Source organism: Rhinoderma darwinii, chromosome 2 (genome assembly GCF_050947455.1).
Source record: "Rhinoderma darwinii isolate aRhiDar2 chromosome 2, aRhiDar2.hap1, whole genome shotgun sequence".
NCBI classification, from domain to species: domain Eukaryota; kingdom Metazoa; phylum Chordata; class Amphibia; order Anura; family Rhinodermatidae; genus Rhinoderma; species Rhinoderma darwinii.
In genome coordinates this window covers 119342991-119361613 of record NC_134688.1, presented here as the reverse complement: position 1 = coordinate 119361613, position 18623 = coordinate 119342991, and the positions used below count along the sequence as shown (strand labels likewise).

The window sequence follows — 18623 nt, the reverse complement described above, 5'->3', positions numbered from 1 at the left end:
GGCAGGTGTTTGTTGGCGTTCTGCTTCCGATTTTTCAGCCGTTTTTCGAGATGCTTACGGCCCGAAAAATGGCTGAAAATAGCCCGTTTGAACATACCCTAGTTGTAATTTTGCATTCAAATATTTTGTGATTAATATTTGTTATAAATGTAGATTTGTTTTCTCTTAAACATTGAAGAATCTTGTTTCAGGCTTTTATTCTGCATTTCATGATGTTTGTTTGATATTTTTGCAGAATGAATGTCAGCATCACCATCTCAAGGGCAAAAAACACTCAAAAAAATCCAAGAAGCACCACCGTAAGCATTCTCAGTCACCTAATCCTGCGGAGTGGGGGAGGAAGAAGGTCCCAGACATATCTACATGGGATACTGCTGGAGCAGTAGAGAAAGTAAGCTGGCATTACTTTTACATAGGGTACACTAAAGAAGTGTCTTTTAATCCAGCAGATTAATTAAAGGGGTTGTCCAGGCACGGGTCGGTTTTTCATACTGATGATCTATCCACAGGATAGGTCATCATTATATGATTGGTGGGGGTCCGACACCCAGACCCCGCATCGATCAGCTGTTCCGGCTGCTTCCGGGAATCAGATAGCTCTGTACACTGTACCTATTTACTTGAATAGGGCCAGATTTGCAGTACTTCAGCACGACTGCTATACTGTGACCGGAGCCATCTGCTTCCGTCACGGCTGGGGTGCCCAAAGGCAGCCGAAATGTCTTATTGTTCGGGGTCCGGTTGTCTGACCACCACCGATCATATACTGATGACCTCTTCTGTGGATAGATCATCAGTATGAAAAACCGCCCTGTGCCTGGACAACCCCTTTAATGTATTTACAACAGTTTTCTACTGTAAATACATTAAAAAAATATGGCGTTCATTCTAAAAGCCATATTCATGAAGCCACAGTGTCACCTTTTTTGACACATACGAATGTATTGGCAAAAGTGGGAGAAGCTTCAGAGTCTCATTTAGCAAAGATCTCAAGTGGACAAGTAGAAAAGTTTTGGAAAACATGCGAGGTCCGACCTGGCATTGTTTTATGATTACAGCAGATTCATCAACAGACCGCACGTTGCACTGGAGAGACCAGCGAACCATTTCTTTGTAGATATGTCTAGAACTGTAGATGTAGATACTGTGTTAAGAGTGCCAAAGAAAGAATATTCTGCCCTGTTCTTAAATTGGATGCCTCGTCTAGACCACCATTTCTCCTGTGTTCTATAAGGCTGGGTTCACACGAGCATGTTACGTCCGTAATGGACGGAACGTATTTCGGCCGCAAGTCCCGGACCGAACACAGTGCAGGGAGCCGGGCTCGTAGCATCATAGTTATGTACGACGCTAGGAGTCCCTGCCTCGCTGCAGGACAACTGTCCCGTACTGTAATCATGTTTTCAGTACGGGACAGTAGTTCCACGGAGAGGCAGGGACTCCTATCATCGTACATAACTATGATGCAAGGAGCCCGGCTCCCTGCAGCGTGTTCGGTCCGGGACTTGCGGCCGAAATACGTTCTGTCCATTACGGACGTAACATGCTCGTGTGTACCCAGCCTTACAGTTAGGTGATCAGGCGAAGAAGGGAAGAAAAAAAAAACTAGGCAATTTTAAATGTAAAGAGAGGAAAGTAATGGACATTTACATTGTGGTTCCCTCAGTGATAGTACCTAATTCAACCTCCCAGATAAACCTCTGTTCTTAAACTAAGAATTGACCTGTCACCTGCTTAAACCCTTGTCTAAAAGCATTATGGAAGCTCATAGAGATTGAAGTTACAAAAATAGATATGTGAGCCTAACAACCAGATCTGTGACCGGTTTACCCAGTTATCCATAAATATCCAGCCCTTCAGTTCTTGGAAGGAAGATTCTAGCAGGGGAACATAGAATCCCCTGCTGTTCCCCAATGTTGTGAATATCCATGGTTGTGTTTCCCTATAACTCAGTATCAGCCTGGCCATATTCTGGAAATGCTCCCTAATGGGTAAGGCTATGTAAACCTTGATGGGCATTTTTTTTTTAATAAACAGGTCAGTCAGTGTGTTTGGTGTAACTTTATAATTAGTCTTTATTAAAAATTAGTTTTACTTTTTTAGATACTTCTGCTCTGTATTCTCTATACAGAGCAGCTGTATCTAGCACTAAATCCTGCTCCCGTCAGTTCTGCGGGACTGACAGGTTCAGTGACAGCGGGTCAGACACGCAGGATCCACCTGTAAACTATCACATCTAAGTTCATAACTCATATGTGATAGATTACAGGTAGATCCTGTGTGTCAGAGACATGCAGGACCCGCTGACACCGAACCCGTCAGGTCCGCGGGACTGATGGATTCAGGTAATAGCGAACGATACATCTGCTCTGTATAGAGAATACAGAGCAGCTGTACCTAAAAAAGTAAAACGAATTTCTAATAAAGACTAATTATAAAGTTGCACCAAACACACTGACTGACCTATTTTATAAGAAAAAAAAAATGCCCCTCAAAGGTGTACATAGCCTTTAAAATGGGGGAACTCTTTAACTTTGTTACCTGAAGAAATCACAAGCATTTTCATTAGAGACGGTGTCTCCTAATATATTGGTTGTCTGAATTAAAAGGGAACCCGCTGCTGTCAAAAGTTCATTGCCGTTATCCCCTCTCCTAAACGCCTCCTCCGACCGTAAATAACAGGCTGCAAACATTTCGCACCTTTTATGGTAATAATCCGGCAGTTTAGTTTGTTTCTCTTCTTATGCCCGCCCACCGCTGAAAACTGGCCCGACCTGAATGACGAAATCTGAGATATCGCGCATGCGCCAGTCATGTATGTTCCGACACCCTTCCCTGCATTGTCCGGGCCTCAAATCTAGTTACTGCGCACGCCCCGCTATGGTGTTCCGTTGTGCGAACGCTTCAGAACGGGACATCGATGCACAAGCGTGGGATTTCGTGCGTGCTGGGGAAGGCAAGGAGCTGTCAATCAAAAGTAAGGAGACGGGGTCAACTCGGAAAGGCTTGATGAATGAAGATATGACTCTTTTTAAACGACTATATGACTCTTATGCTCAGGAACACTAAAAAACGGAATACTAAAGGTACAGAGCCTTCTTAAAAGATAATTATAGGTTACATAAAAATGATTTTTCACCCACTTCCACCAGAATTTCCGCAACTGAATTGTGTGCGGGAATTCTGCAGCATTTACAGTAGCAGCAAAGTGGATGAGATTTAGAAAATCTCATGCCCATGCTGCGGAAAAAAAAGCAGCGTAAACGTTAATAAATTGACCTGCGGTGCGGAATTTAATTCCGCAACATGTCAATTTATGCTGCGTTTTCGTTGATTTTCCGTTGCGAAAGCGAAGTGTTGCGACTTTTGCGGTGTATTCGCAGCGATTATGCCCCAAAAATCGCAACGACGGAAAACAAAAACAAATCATACTTACCCAGAACGCCCTCCTTCTTTCTGCACTCCTGGGTTGACGTTTTATCCCATGTGACCGCCGCAGCCAATCTCAGTGTACAGCATCACATGGCCTGCAACGTCATCGTAGGAGGCCGGACTACGTGCAGTGAAGTCCGAGTGGGTAAGTATGAGCACTTTCTTCCACAGCGGAAATTCAGTTCGAAAAACCGCACCACAATGTGGTGAGAATTTTGGGACGGAATGTACTGCGGGTTCCAGGTCGGACACACTGCGTGATTTTTATGCAGCATATCCGACCTGTGGGAACCCGACCTTACATCTAAATGAAATGAAATTTTGACAAAGTCATCTATATAAATCTTGTAGCATCTACAATGATTGAAACGTGTCTTTATTCATAAACCGCCCATTAACCATACTCACAAAATCTTTCCAAGCATAAAATAGTCATATACATTATTACAATTATCATACGTTCTCGGACCTATTTCAAATACAATTTTAATTGTTGTGAAAATGCAGCTTAATAGGAAATTCGGAGGACGATCGTGAACATTTAACCACTTGACAACAATAACCATATATAATAAACAACTATAACAATAATATAACAAGAAATATTCATCAATGATAAACAACAGTTTCACTTTTCTTAGAGTTGTTTAAATCTTAATGACAATTATTACATGTAGGCTCTGTTCACAGTGGTGTCATGACAGCCCGACGGACCCTATTGACTAATTAATGGGGTCCATCAGGGCTTCCGTAACACTTATTTTTGTTGTCAAAAGCAATGCATCCGAAATGGAGGCTCATAGTGCAAGTGTGAACAGAGCCCCATGCACACAAACGTGCTTTTGCGGCCGCAATTCCCCCGAAAATCCACGGGAGAATTGCGGCCCCATTCATTTCTATGGGGCCATGCACACGACCGTGGCTCATAGTAAATAATAGACGCAGCCATGTGCACGGCCCGCGATTTGCGGGTGGCTCGCGGGTGACACTCCGCTGAAGGGCCGACCCGAAATTCACGGCCGTGCACATGGCTACGGTCATGTGCATGCGGCCTAACTGAGCCTTAGTTACTGATGATTGGTACTTGAGCACTTCGCTATTTCTTGCAGCATTTGAAAAATTACCTTACATTGTTATAAATTCTTTGTTATATTTGATTCTTATAGACATCAGAAACAGAGGAGGAAAATTACCAGCATCGCCCACAAAAAAGAAAAAAGAGAAACCATTCAGAATCAGGGTCTGAAGTGTCATCATCAGGTGATTCAGGTATAGTTTTCACCTATGTGGAGTCCTTTGATGTGGTACTTCGTGTCAGTGAGCTGTTATTTGCTTTGTTTTTTATTTCTGCCCAGAACATAGTTCCAGGAAATCCAAGAGACAGAAAAAGAAGAATAAAAAAAAGAGACACAAATCTGTGAGTCTGTACAAAAGCCTTCCTCATAAGGTTCTATAGAGTGTTGAGTAACAGAAGAGAAGTCAACAATGAAACATAGTTTCTTTTTTAGAACAGTCCTGAGAGCGAAGCAGAAAAGGAAAAAGAGAGGAGTAAGAGAGAACGAGATCAAGATAATGAACAGATGAAAGAGAGAGTGAAAGATAGAGACTATGATCAAGACACAGAGTCTGCAGACAGTCGCCACAGGTCACTAAAACAGGCTACACGGAAGGGAAAAGTGAGTGTTTTTAGGGGACAAAGTAAAATCTTTATTGCTGATGTACGGTACTTTATAAACAGAATTGGTTGTGTGTTAGGGTTATTATTGTATAACATTTGTTATTAAATATAGGAGCAAGCACTTCATCTTTAAGAATACGGAAACAGTACTCTAGTCCAGGGGTACTCAACTATTTTTAGTGAAGGTCCGTTCACCTGGATCTGCCATCAGGTGAAGGTCCGAGCTGAACACCAACAGTAAGGCTATATTCATACGGGACAGATTTGCCATAGGCCATTTTGACTTATTGTGACTTCTCTGCCACAATGCCTATTATAGGCAGTGCCACACAGTTCCCCTTGTAGATAGAGCCACACATCGTGCCCTTTGCATATAGTTGCCACACAGTGTCCCCTGTAGATAGTGCCACACCCTCCCCTGTAGATAGTTCCACACACCACCTGTAGATAGTGCCACGCACCCCCCATTGAAAGTGCCACCACATCTATCGATAGTGTCAAAAACACCATGTCTGTAGAAAGTGCCACCCACCTTGTAGATAGTGCCAAACATCCCCATGTAGATAGTGCCACACCCCTGTAGATACTGTAGCTCCAAACACCCCCCCCTGTAGATAGTGCCACACAGCCCCCTATAGATAGTGCCACATCCCCCCTTGTAGATGATGCCACACACCCCCAGTGGATAGTTTTATACACCCTTATAGATACTGCCACACATAGCCCAACTTGTAGATAGTGCCACACAGCCCCCTTGTAGATAGTGCCACAGTGCCCTCTGTAGATAGTGCCACACCCCCTGTGTATTGTGCCCAATGTAGATCGTGCCATACCACCGTAGATAGTGCCACAATGCCACCTGTAGATAGTGTCCCCCAAACATATAAAACATTTTTTACTCACCTAGCCCCGTTCCCGCAAGAAACGGAGCTCCATAGACACGTCAGGCCTGTAGCCTATGAGCCGAGACCCTTTTGTAGGCCGGCGCTATGCAGTGACGCCTGCGTAGGGATCCTTTCCCAGCGTCTTCTAGGCTGCAGGCCTAAGGTGGTCTGCAGCCTAGTGAATGGCGGAACAGGGAGTTGATATGTTCCTGCTCCGCCATAGTACTCAATTGTATCTGCGTCCCGAGGACGCAGATACAATTGAATGTAGCAGTCGCCCAGGAATCCACCCGGCGACGCAACTGGTTCGGACAACTGGCATTTGCAGTCTGCCAGTTGTGGACCCTGCTCTAGCCCGTAACCTCTCCATTTGAAAGGTAGTTTGTTAGAAGTTAAACATAGAAAAGGAGTAGACAGACTTCTTAGCAATTCTGGAAGCTTTAATTAGTATTTATTTATTATCTTGTTCCACAGATAAATAAGGTGTCTCAGTCTCTCCATTAGGCGTGATATATGCAAGAAAGTAGTAAGAGACTGGCAAAGCAAGCCCCAGATTTGTATGGGAAGTATGGCAACTATTGATTCAGAACATTCCTTTGAGCTTGGTTATCGGAGGCGTACTGGATAGACCTTCCAAGTAAAAATAAAGCACCTGTTCAGAAAAGCCATTGAATGGGATGGTGGTGAAGTCCAGTAGGGATGGTTGACAATAGGCTAGTTCTATGACGGAGGGTGAAACAGACCATCAATAAAGGAAGGGCTCACAGTGCTAACTGCCTAGATGTTCTGCCAGAAGAAAAACATGGATCTAGAGGAGTATATTACGACGCAGGTCTGGGGACAGATTGGTTTCAGCAATAATGCAGTCTTAGTACATGAAAGTGATGGGATCTCAGACATATGACATATTGGCACAGTATATCAATGAAGAGATTACTGATGAGCAACAAATAAATGTAACGGCTTAACTCCTTAACGCCGAAGGACGGATATATCCGTCCTCAGCAGCTGCTAGTTCGCGCAGGAGGACGGATATATCCGTCCTGTGATGGCGCGGGTACTGAGACTGTACCCACGCGATCAGAGGCAGGAGCACGGCTGTTATACACAGCCTGGCTCCTGCTGCAACTGCCGGAATCGAAGCGCGCGCCGATTCCGGCAGTTTAACCCATTAAATGCCGCTGTCAATAGTGACAGCGGCATTTAATGTGTTTGACAGAGGGGGAGCTCCCTCTGTCACCCGATCGGCGCCCCCGCAAACAAATCGCGGGTCGCCGTCGGGTTTCCATGACAGCCGGGGGTCTAACAAAGACCCCCAGGTCTGTCTTCAGCATCTGCCTGTTAGGCGATGCCAGAGGCATGACCTAACAGGTTGCCTGTCAGTTTTACACTGACAGGCAATAATGCTTTGGTATACTAAGTATACCAAAGCATTATAAATGCGATCGGCACATCGCATAGTGAAGTCCCCTGGTGGGACTTAAAAAAAAAATGTCAATCAGTTAAATAAAGTTTGTGAAAAAAATAAATAAATAATTACAGTCAAAGTCAAATAAAACTACTTTTTTGGCCCAAAAAGTGGTTTTATTTAGTAAAACGGTCAAAACAAATCACACATACACATATAAGGTATCCCCGTGTTCGTAACAACTTGACCAATAAAATGGACATATTAATTAAACCGCCGGATGAACGGCGTCCAAAGAAAACGCAAAAAACAACGTCAAAATTCTCTCTTTTCTCCCATTCCCCCCATAAAAAATAAACTAAAAGTTCATCTATAAGTCCTATGTACCCCAAAATAGTACTAATAAAAACGACACATTGTCCCGCAAAAATCAAGCCCACGTACGGCCACATCGACGGAAAAATAAAAACGTTACGTCTCTTGGAATGCGGCGATGCAAAAACAAGTAATTTTTTTCTAAAAGGGTTTTTATTGTGCAAATGTAGGAAAAACATATAAAACCTTTACATATTTGGTATCCCCGTAATCGTGCCGAGCCATAGAATAAAGTTAACATGTTATTTACGCTGCATAGTAAACGGCGTAAATTTATAACGTGAAAATTAATGCTGGAATAGCTGCTTATTTTCAATTCTCTCCTAAAATAAAGTTAATAAAAGTTAATCAATATGTTATAAGCATCTAAAAATGGTACAATTACAAAATACAACTCGTCCCACAAAAAACAAGCCCTTATACGGCTATGTCGACGGAATAAAAAAAGAGTTACGACTCTTGGAATGCGACCGTGAAAAAACAAAAAATAATCCTTGGTCATTAACGTGCAAAATGGCCCGGTCATTAAGGGGTTAAAGGGCAATTTTTCACCCATCTGAGCAGAACCAGGTTGGATTCGAAGATAGAACAGAGAATCGTTTTCACAAGGGAAGTACTGGTAATTTTTCAGAGAGTCAAGGTAAATGCATTTATATCAGAATTTTATGGCTGAAAATGTTGCGCTTCGTTTAGGGTCAAGACAGGCTCCAAATCTCCAAACCACAGAATGTTCAAAAAAAAAAAAAGATCTTTTGGCTTGTAATCCAGTTAGGCACCAGAGAACATGTTGTAGCAGGCGAATACTCTTTGTGGAGCCAGGAATGCTCTTCTCCTGATCCCTCTGTCCCTTTGACAATCGACCTCTGCTTTAGGGTAAGGCCACACGGTGCAGTCACGGTGCGTTTTTGTTGCGTTTTTAAACTGCAGCAAGTCATTTTTCAATAGAAGTGAATGGTGAAATGTTTGTTATGGACAGACTGCTGCTATTATATTACAATGTGTTTTTTGTGCAGTTAACGGCATCTTCATAATGTCCGACTGCATGCAGTTACTGACCGCGCTGCCGAAGTTGTTGCTGAACTACTTGTGTTTTTGCGAACAGTTCTGCAATGCATTGTAATGAACTATATACAGGAAGCACCTAACAAACTTCATCATGGGTGAAAACTATGTCCATCAATGATTTCCTTTAAAAATGCAACAGAACGGCAGCATTACAGAGACAAAAAACGCATGCAGTTGACCGCATGCGGTTTTCAAACGCAACAAAATCACGTCAACGATGCACCGTGTTGCCTTACCCTTAGCTGTCTAACAGGAACATGTTTTAACTCTTTCCTCCCCTGCACCGTTATAGTAAATCGCGGTGAGCAGTTTTTTCCCATGAACCACCATACTGTTACGACACATTGATGTTGCAGGCACAGGAGCTGTGCTCTTGCTATCACATGAGGGTTCTGACTGTTTTGTACAGCCGACACCTCACGCTAACGGCTGGGAACCTGGCAGTTTAACCCCTTAGATGTCGTGGTCAAGTTCTGGCTCTCAGAATATGGCAACACAAAATATGCAGAGTGTTCCTAAAGCGGATAAGATTGGGCGCCATTTATCAGTGCGCAACTGGCCACACATCTGCGGATAATTATTTATTTACTACATTATTATACCCTCTTACTATGCCCTGATGTACTCTGCCCAGCTTACATATGCCCTGATGTACCCCACACAGCTTACATGCGCCCCCACATTATAACATGAAATACCAGCAAAACCCCAAACAGAACAACTACCAAGCTAAATCTGCGCTCCAAAAGCCAAATGCCGCTCCCTCCCTTCGGAGCCCTGCAGCGTGCCCAAACAGTAGTTCACTTCCACATATATGGCATCGCCATACCCGGTAGAACCCGCTTAACAGTTTATAAGATATTTGTCTGCAGTGGCACAAACTGAGCACAATATATTGGGCACTAAAATGGCATATCAGTGGAAAATTGCAATTTTCACTTTGCACCATCCACTGAGCATTCATTTGTAATAAATAAATAAAAAAATAACCCTGTGGGGTCAAAATGCTCAATACACCCCTTAAAAAATGCCTTGAGGGGTGCAGTTTCCAAAATAGGGGTCACTACTTGGGGGTTTGTTTTACTATTTGACCTCAGAGCCCTGCAATTGCGGGTCAATGCTGTGAAATCACCAAAATAAACTTCAAATGCGCATGGTCCTCTTCAATTCTGAGCCTTGGCAAATGATAAATGCCTTGAGGGTGTGGTTTCCAAAATGGGGTCACTTCTCAGGGGTTTCTACTGTACTCTGGTACCTCAGGGGCTCTGAAAACTCTTCATGGTGCCCGTACACCAATCCAGCAAAATCTGCGCTCTAAAAGCCAAATGGCGCTCTTTACATTTTGAGCTCAGCCATGTGCCCAAACAGCAGTTTAGGGCCACACATGGGGTATTGCCATACTTAGGCGAAAAGAACATCACACAATTTGTTACTCAATTTCTCCCATTACCCCTCGTGAAGATAAAAAAAATTGGGAGCGAAAACGACATATTTTAGGAAAAAAAATTATTTTTACTTTTCACGGCCTAATTCTAAAAAAATCTATGAAACACCGGTGGCGTCAAAATGCTCACTACACCCCTAGATGAATGCCCTGAGAGGTGTAATTTCAAAAATGGAGTCACTTCTGGGAGGTTTCTACTGTACTGGTAGCTCAGGGGCTCTGCAAATGCAAAATAGCGCCTAAAAACCTATCAAGCAAAGTCTGCATGCCAAGTAGCACCCCTGCCATTTTGAGCCCTGCCATGTGTCCAAACAGAAGTTTATGACCACATATGGGGTATTGCCGTACTCGCGAGTTATCGTGCTTTTTCTCCTTTATTCCTTGTAAAAATTTGAAAATTCTATGTTTTTTCAGAAAAAAGTAGCTTTTCATCTTCTCAAAGCAATTCCAATAAATTCAGCAAAAAAAAAAACGTGGGGTCAAAATGCTAACTTCACCCCTATAAAAATTCCTTGAGGGGTGTAGTTTCCAAAATGGTCACTTTTGGGGGGGGGCTTTCACTGTTTTGGTCCCTCCAGTGCGTTGCAAATGTGACATGGCACCGAAAACCATTCCAGCTAAATCTGCGCTCCAAAATCCAAATGGCGCTCCTTCCTTTCTGAGCCCTGCCATGGGTCCAAACAGCAGTTTATTACCACATATGGGCTCTTACCGTAATCAGGAGAAATTGCTTTACCAATGTTCTGGTGCCTTTTCTTTTCTTTGTAAAAATTATAAAATTCTATGTTTTTTCAGAAAAAAAGATTTTCATCTTCACAGACTAAGGCCCCATGCACACGAATGTAAAAACGCCCGTAATCGCGGGCCGTAATTACGGCCCATAATTACGCGCCCATAGACTTCTATTGGCCACGGGTACCTCCCTGTATGCTTACGGGAAGGTGCCCGTGCCGTTGAAAAATATAGAACATGTACTATTTCAGGCCGTAATTACGGCACGGGCAGGCCCATAGAAGTCTGTGGGGATCCCGTAATTACGGGTGACTACGTTTTGCACCGGTAATTACGGGAGCGTTGCTAGGCGACGTCAGTGGATAGTCACTGTCCAGGGTACTGAAAGAGTTAAACGATCGTCAGTAACTGTTTCAGCACCCTGGACAGTGGCTACCGATCACAATGTAGATCAACCTGTAAAAAAAATAGAAGTTCCTACTTACCGAGAACTCCCTGCTTCTTTCTCCAGTCCGGCCTCCTGGGATGACGTTACAGCCCATGTGACCACTGCAGCCAATCACAGACTGCAGCGGTCACATGGACTGCCGCGTCTTCCAGGGAGGTCGGGCTGGATGTCGAAAGAGGGACGCGTCACCAAGACAACGGCCGGGTAAGTATGAATTTCTTTTACTTTTACTACATAAAGGGCTGTCCCTTCTCTCTATCCTGCACTGATAGAGAGAAGGGCTGCCGATTAGTGCAGTGCAATTTTGCATCGAAAACGTGCCCGTAAATACGGGTGGAATACTGGTGACAACGGACCCGTATTTACGGGCACGGGTCCGTAAATACTGGTGCAATACAGGTCGAATACGTGTGACCAAGGACCCGTATTTACGCCAGTATTTACGGACTGGAAAAAATAGGTACGTGTACATGGGGCCTAATTCCAATAAATTCAACAAAAAATCTGTGGGGTAAAAATGCTAACTATACCCCTAGAAAAATTCCTTGAGGGGTGTCGTTTTCAAAATTGGGTTGCTTTGGGGGGGGGAGGGGTTTCCACTGTTTTGGCACCACAAGACCTTTTCAAACCATAAAAAAGGAGGCCCCAAAATCCACTAGGTGCTCCTTTTCTTCTGAGGCCGGTGCTTCAGACCATTAGCACACTAGGGCCACATGTGGGATATTTCTAAAAACTGCAGAATCTGGCCAATAAATATTGAGTTGCGTTTCTCTGGTAAAACTTTCTGTTACAGAAAAAAACGCATTACAAATGAATTTCGGCAAAAAAAAGATGAAATTAGTAAATTTCACCTCTACTTTGCTTTAATTCCTGTGAAATGCCTGACGGTTAAAACACCTTCTGAATGCTGTTTTAAATACTTTGAGGGGTGCAGTTTTTAAAATGGGGTAACTTATTGGGGGTTTCTAATATATAAGGCCCCTCAAAGCCACTTCAGAACTGAACTGGTCCCTGAAAAAAATAGCCTTTTGAAATTTTCTTGAAAATGTGAGAAATTGCTGCTAAATTTCTAAGCCTTGTGATGTCCTAGAAAAAAAAAGGACGTTCAAAAAACGATGCCAATCTAATGTAGACATATGGGATATGTTAATTCGTGACTATTTTGGGTGGTATTACTATCTGTTTTACAAGTAGATACTTTTAAATTTAGAAAAATCTTGGTGTTTTTCACAAATAAGCAATGAATTTATCGACCAAATTTTTCCACTAATATGTCACGAGAAAACAATTTCAGAATTGCTCAGACAGGTAAAAGTCCGAAGTTACTATATAGGTATTCAGATAGCCCTGGCTTTCTTTGGTGCTCGAAAAAGGGTCCAAACCCAGTTGAGATATGTAAAATAAATATTCGGCACTCTCTTGGAAAAGTGAAAAAAAAAAATAGACTTTTGCAATGCGGAGATGGAAAAATAACTAAAAAAAAAATGCTGCGTCCTTATGTGTACCATTCTAGCATAAATGATCATGGAGACCTAGATTAAAGGGGTTCCCCAGGCCATTTTATACTGATGGTTTATCCTTACATCCATCAACATCAAATCGGTAGGGGTCCGACTCCCGGCGCCCGTGCTCATCAGCCGATTGATGGAACCTTAGCATTCCTGGGATAACAATCCCAGGCACAGCAGCTACGGATGTGTATGGCGCTGTGCCTGGGAAACACTGAAGAGGCCGTGGCGAAAAACACTGTGGCCCCTTCAGTCAGCTCATCGGGGGTGCCGGGAATCGGACCCACACTGATCTGATATTAACTATCTCAACGTATACCAGCTAAACAGATGTCAAAAAGACACTCTTTTGGCATACATTTGGTTATTAAAGTCTATGAGCTAGTCAATGTATAACATCCTGAGTGAAGCAGTTACTGAGGTGACCAAACTTACAATCGTGGACACACGAGCAGTGGGAACAGTGACTGGTGTGATCAGATGGACAGGGAGGCTCAGAGATTTGGACTTTAGTAAATGTTGTGAGTATATAGATGAGAGGTTGTATATATGGAACTACGTTACCAGCAACACCCAGAACACGTTGCAGACACAGGTTTGACATATTACTCCAATGGACTTGTATAATGCGTCATACGTTTTTTCTTTCTTGTCCCTTTTGCTTTGTATGTCTGCATTCCAGCCATGTGTCCGGTTATTTAATTTAGCCCATCTTTCCGTTTTTCATTGCTGTCTATCTTTTAGACAGGCTGGGACACATCAGAGAGCGAGCTGAGTGAAGGAGAACTGGAGAAGAAGCGACGATGTCTACTCCAGCAGCTGGATGATGATCAGTAGATAGATTTGGCTTTCACACACCGGAGTGCTATTATGGTCATGCATTTCAACTGTTTGAGCTGATAGGTTTGCACTTTTCGGAGGTCTTGTATAAAAGATAGTCCAAAATATAAACAGGTTGGTTGCCCCTGGCAAACAGTCAACAGCTTTCTTTCATTTGTTAAATGAGAGCTGTAATCTGATTGGTTGCAATAAGCCGCATCACTGTTCATCATTTGTACTCGTTTTTAAACATAATTCCCAATGTTCATTTTAAAGGAGTTGTTTGAGGTGAGAAAAAGTCTCTGGTTTATTTTCCAGACACCAGTGCCTCTCTTGGCCATGGGCTGTGTCTGGCATTGCATCAGTATTTAGGTCAGTATTTTGCGTCAGTATTTGGAAGTCAAAACCAGGAGTGGTTACAAAATACGGAAGAGGTGTAAAACTTTCCATTATACTTTTTACAGGTTCCACTCCTGGTTTTGGCTTACAAATACTGATGCAAAATACTGACCTAAATACTGACCTAAGTACTGCCGTGTGAAAGAGACCTTAGTCAGTTTAATTGGGATAGGCTACAATTCCAGACAGTCCATAGACAAGAGTAGTGCTTTTTCTGAAAAAAAAATCCCAGACAACCTTATCAGTTCACAGAATCTGACTGCGGTTTCTGCAAAACATCAGCAAGCGTAAGGATTTTACACAACTAGTCATTGTCACTGTACAGTCACCGGTAAGGGTCAGGCTGACAAATTTGTTGTATAGTGGAAAATGTTTATTAAAAAAAAGCCAAAGAAATCCTATTCTCATTGCAGTGTTTTCTACGGTGTTTCCCCACCTTTTGAGCTGTGTGCTAAATAGACACAGAGACTCTGTCATGTCTGTACTACAAATGGTTTTGTTTGCATATTCAATTATAGTAGCAATGCAGTGTGGTCAGGGGCAGTCACACGTGCAACCTATGCAGCTGCACAAGGGCCCAGTATGTTAGAGGAAACAATGCCACCTTAAAATACATCTAAAATTGCTTCCATTTGTCTATTACATTGCATTTAATGGGGTTGTCCAGTCATAAGAAATTGATAGCCTATCTTCAGGATAGGCCATCAATATCTGATCGGTGGGGGTCTGACTCCCAGCTGCCCCACCGATCAGCTGTTTAGAAGGGGCCGCTGCTTCCTCTTCACTCCTTATCTGCTTGTACTGTGATTCTCTGACACACTTGTAGCATATCTCTCAGCCGTCCTGGATTCCGGGCGACCAATGGTATGTCCCGTGACAACTGCATCCTCAGGATGCAGATATAGTTGAATCCAATGCTGAAGCAAAGAACCGTCAGCTCCCTGCCTCAGTATTCACTGTGTGAAGCCGGCGTGAGCCGCTCGGCCCAGACAGGTGCGATGCAGTGAGGTCATCACGTCTGTCTGCGCCGAGCCACTCATAGTACACAGTACAGAGCGGAGGAGCAGAGGGATCGGGGCTAGGTAAGTATTTTATAATTTTTTTATTAGGCATTATGGGGCATTATAGTGTATGGGGGCAGCTATGGGGACATTATACTATATGGCGGCAGCTATGGGGCATTATATTATGGTGGCAGCTATGGGGGCATTATACTGTATTTGGCAGCTATGAGGGCATTATGCCGTATGGGGCAGCTATGGGGAATTATACTGTATGGAGGCATCTGTGGGCATTATATTGTGGAGGCATCTGTGGGCATTATAATGTATGGAGGCATCTGGACATTATACTGTGTGGGGGCAGCTATTTGGCATTATACTGTGTGGGAAGGACAATGGGGGCATTATACTGTGTGGGTGGCAGCTATAGGGGCATTATACTGTGTGGGGGTTCTGTTTGGGCATTATACTGTAGGGAGGCATTATGGGAGCATGATACTGTGTGGGCTGAACCGGGTGGGGATTGGGCAGGTTTGGAGGCTACGCGCACCACATCAGCTGTCCCTCTTTGCAATACTTGAAAATTTGGAGGCATGATTATAGCAACAATTCAGAGTGTTACAGCCTTCTCAGAAATTTCTGCAACAAAATCTGCAGCCTTAAGGGTATGTTCAGACAGGTCGTATACGCTGTGTAAAAGTACACAGTTTATCCAACATAGAATCCACAGCGAATTCCGGCCGAAAGACTGCACCAAATTGTAGTGCAAATATTCGATTGGAATCGCCGCTGCAGAAAGTAGAGCAGAAAAAAAAAGTCAGTATTTAACTTCACTGGAGTTGCCATAGCAACGCATCCATGCTCCCCCAACTCTAGTCTCCGTGCAGCCAGGCCTCCTGTGATGCAGCCCATGTGACCCCTTCAGCCTGTGATTGGCTGCAGCAGTCACATGAGATGAAACTTCATTTCAGGAGGCTAGCAGCCCGGGCAACAAGGAACTGCCACTATGACAATGCCAAGGAAGTAAGTAGACTTTATTAGATTTAAACAAACTGTTTTTTTTTCCAGTTTTGTCATTTTTGCATCAGAATCACAGGTTTTCCGCCGCAAAAATTGCAACATTTTTATTTGTTGCGGCTTTTACCTCCCAATTGAGCTTAATAGGAAAAAAGTGCAATGATTCCGCAGCATAAATTGACATGCTGTGGATTAATCTGCACTGCTAGTCAATTGATGCACATTCTCTCAGAGGATTTTTCCCGGAGCGTTTGGATGAGATTTTTTAACCCGTTAGTGACCGCCCATTGGTGTTTTTACGGTGGCCACTAACGAGCTTTAACTGATGCAGTAGTTATTTTACGACACTGCATCAAAATAAATAAATGCCGCTGGGAGCAGACCTGCTCGAATGAGTAGGATCTAAATCAGTATCGATCCCGCCCGTTTAACCCCATCGGAGTGGTTTTAGAGGGAGGGGGCTCCCTCTCTCACCCCACCGGCACTCCTGCGATGCGATCGCAGGGTGTCGGTTGTTTCTATGGCAGCCAGGGGCCTAACAAAGGCCCCCAGGCCTGCCTTTAGTCAATGCCTGTTAGGCCAGAGGCATGGCGTAACATATGCCTGTCAGTTTTACACAGACATGCAGTAATGCACTGCAATACAAAATTATTGCAGTGTATTATAAAAGCGATCAAATAATCTCATAGTGAAGTCCCCTAGTGGGACTAAAAAAAAAAACTTTTATAAAGGTTATAATAAATAAATATCCCAAGTAAAAAATAAATAAAAATAAACCATGTTTTCCCCTTACAAAATGCTTTATGAAAAAAAAAAAAAAAAAGTTACACATATTTGGTATTGCCTTGTCCGTTACGACCCCAACTACACCGTAAAAAATAAAAAAACAATGACGGAATTGCGGTTTTCTGTTCATTCTGCTTTCAAAAAATGTTGATAAAGTGATCAAAAAGTCACATGTACTCCAAAATAGTACCAATAAAATCTACACATCATCCCGCAAAAAACAAGCCCTCACACAGCTGCATCGGCAGAAAAATAAAAAAAGTTATGGCTTCTAAAATATGGCCACTCTGCCTCCCTGTTTGTCGCGGCTTTCAAAGTGCTTGTTAATAGACGCATGTTTTTGTGGTTAAAAAAGCGGTTTACCTGCAAAATCGTTTAGCAATTAATTTACACTGTTTTAGCCGAACGATTTTGCTCAGAATTTACTGTGCGGAAATAGCAATAGCAGCAAAGTGGGTGAGATTTCAACAAATCTCATCCACACACTGCAGAAAAAACCTGCACAGAAGACGTGCGGAAATGTACTTGATTTTCAGTCTGCAGCATATCAATTTCTTTTGCGAAAAATCTGTGGAATCTCGACGAAAATTCAGAAGGGTTTACGCTAGGTGTGGACTTACCCGAAAAATTAGTTACATGCAGCAAATTTTGTTGCAAATATTTCTGCGACTAAAAATCAGTTCCATGCATTTGAATGGAACTTGCAAAAATCTATACACCTGCTGCAGCAACAACCCCATTCAGAAAAATGGAATGGATTTTAGTCAGTCATTTCTGCTACAAAATCTGCTTCATGTGACTGCACCCTTAGGACACATTCACACGTGGCGGAATTGCTGTTGAATTCTGCTGTGGACAGTCCACAGTGGAATTCTGCAGCAGCCGTTTTTTACATTTGTTTCTATACATTTTTAGGAAAGTTAGTTCAGACGTTGCAGAAAATAACTGTGTGGAAATCAGGCTGCGGTGCAGATTTTTCCCTCCGGAGCATGCACATTATGTTGTGGAGAAGAAGCGGAATTTCACTGCAGATTTCAGCCTTCGCAATGCAAAAACTGAAATCTGTGGCAAGTCCGCTGTGATATCTGCAACATCTGAATTACCTGTCAAATATGCAAATGTTGGTGCAGATTCGTTGCGTAATTGCACCAAATCTGCACCAACATTTGCAGCGGAAAAATTCTGACACTTCTGAACGTGCCCTTAGGGTATGTTCACACGGGCTATTTTCAGCCGTTTTTTGGGCCGCAAACGTCCTGATAAACGGCTGAAAATTCGGAAAGCAGAACTCCTACAAACATCTGCCCATTGATTTCAATGGGAAATACGGCGTTCTGTTCCGTAAAAAGAAGTGCATGTCACTTCTTGAACCATTTTTGGAGGAGTTTTTCAATGACAATTGAAAAACAGCTACAAAAATAGCTGTAAAAAACGCTGCAAAAAACGCTAGTTGCTTAAAAAACTGCTGAAAATCAGTAGCTGTTTTCCCTTGAAAATGAGGCGTAAAATAACACTGCTTCGGAACAGAACGCTGTATTTCCCATTGAAATCAATGGACAGACATTTGTAGGCGTTCTGCTTCCGATTTTCAGCTGTTTGGGACGTTTACGGCCCCAAAAACAGCTGA

The 18623-nt window shown here is 43.1% G+C and overlaps 1 protein-coding gene across 9 annotated transcripts in view; it reads left to right on the top strand.

Moving 5' to 3' along the window:
- PRPF40B (pre-mRNA processing factor 40B) overlaps positions 1-14580 on the top strand; it is an 88113-nt gene extending 73533 nt beyond the window's left edge. For 3 of the 9 annotated variants that reach the window (XM_075852230.1, XM_075852229.1, XM_075852226.1), the window contains 5 exons: positions 236-391; positions 4599-4701; positions 4788-4849; positions 4941-5108; positions 13719-14580. In XM_075852230.1, coding sequence (XP_075708345.1) covers positions 236-391; positions 4599-4701; positions 4788-4849; positions 4941-5108; positions 13719-13811 — 582 coding nt within the window. In that variant the 3' untranslated portion in view covers positions 13812-14580. Of the gene's footprint in view, positions 1-235; positions 392-4598; positions 4702-4787; positions 4850-4928; positions 5109-5222; positions 5348-6468; positions 6929-13718 lie in introns of those variants that run through there. The other 6 variants (XR_012881389.1, XR_012881388.1, XM_075852228.1 and 3 more) reach the window with 6 other exon arrangements.
- The last annotated feature ends 4043 nt before the right edge of the window (positions 14581-18623 follow it).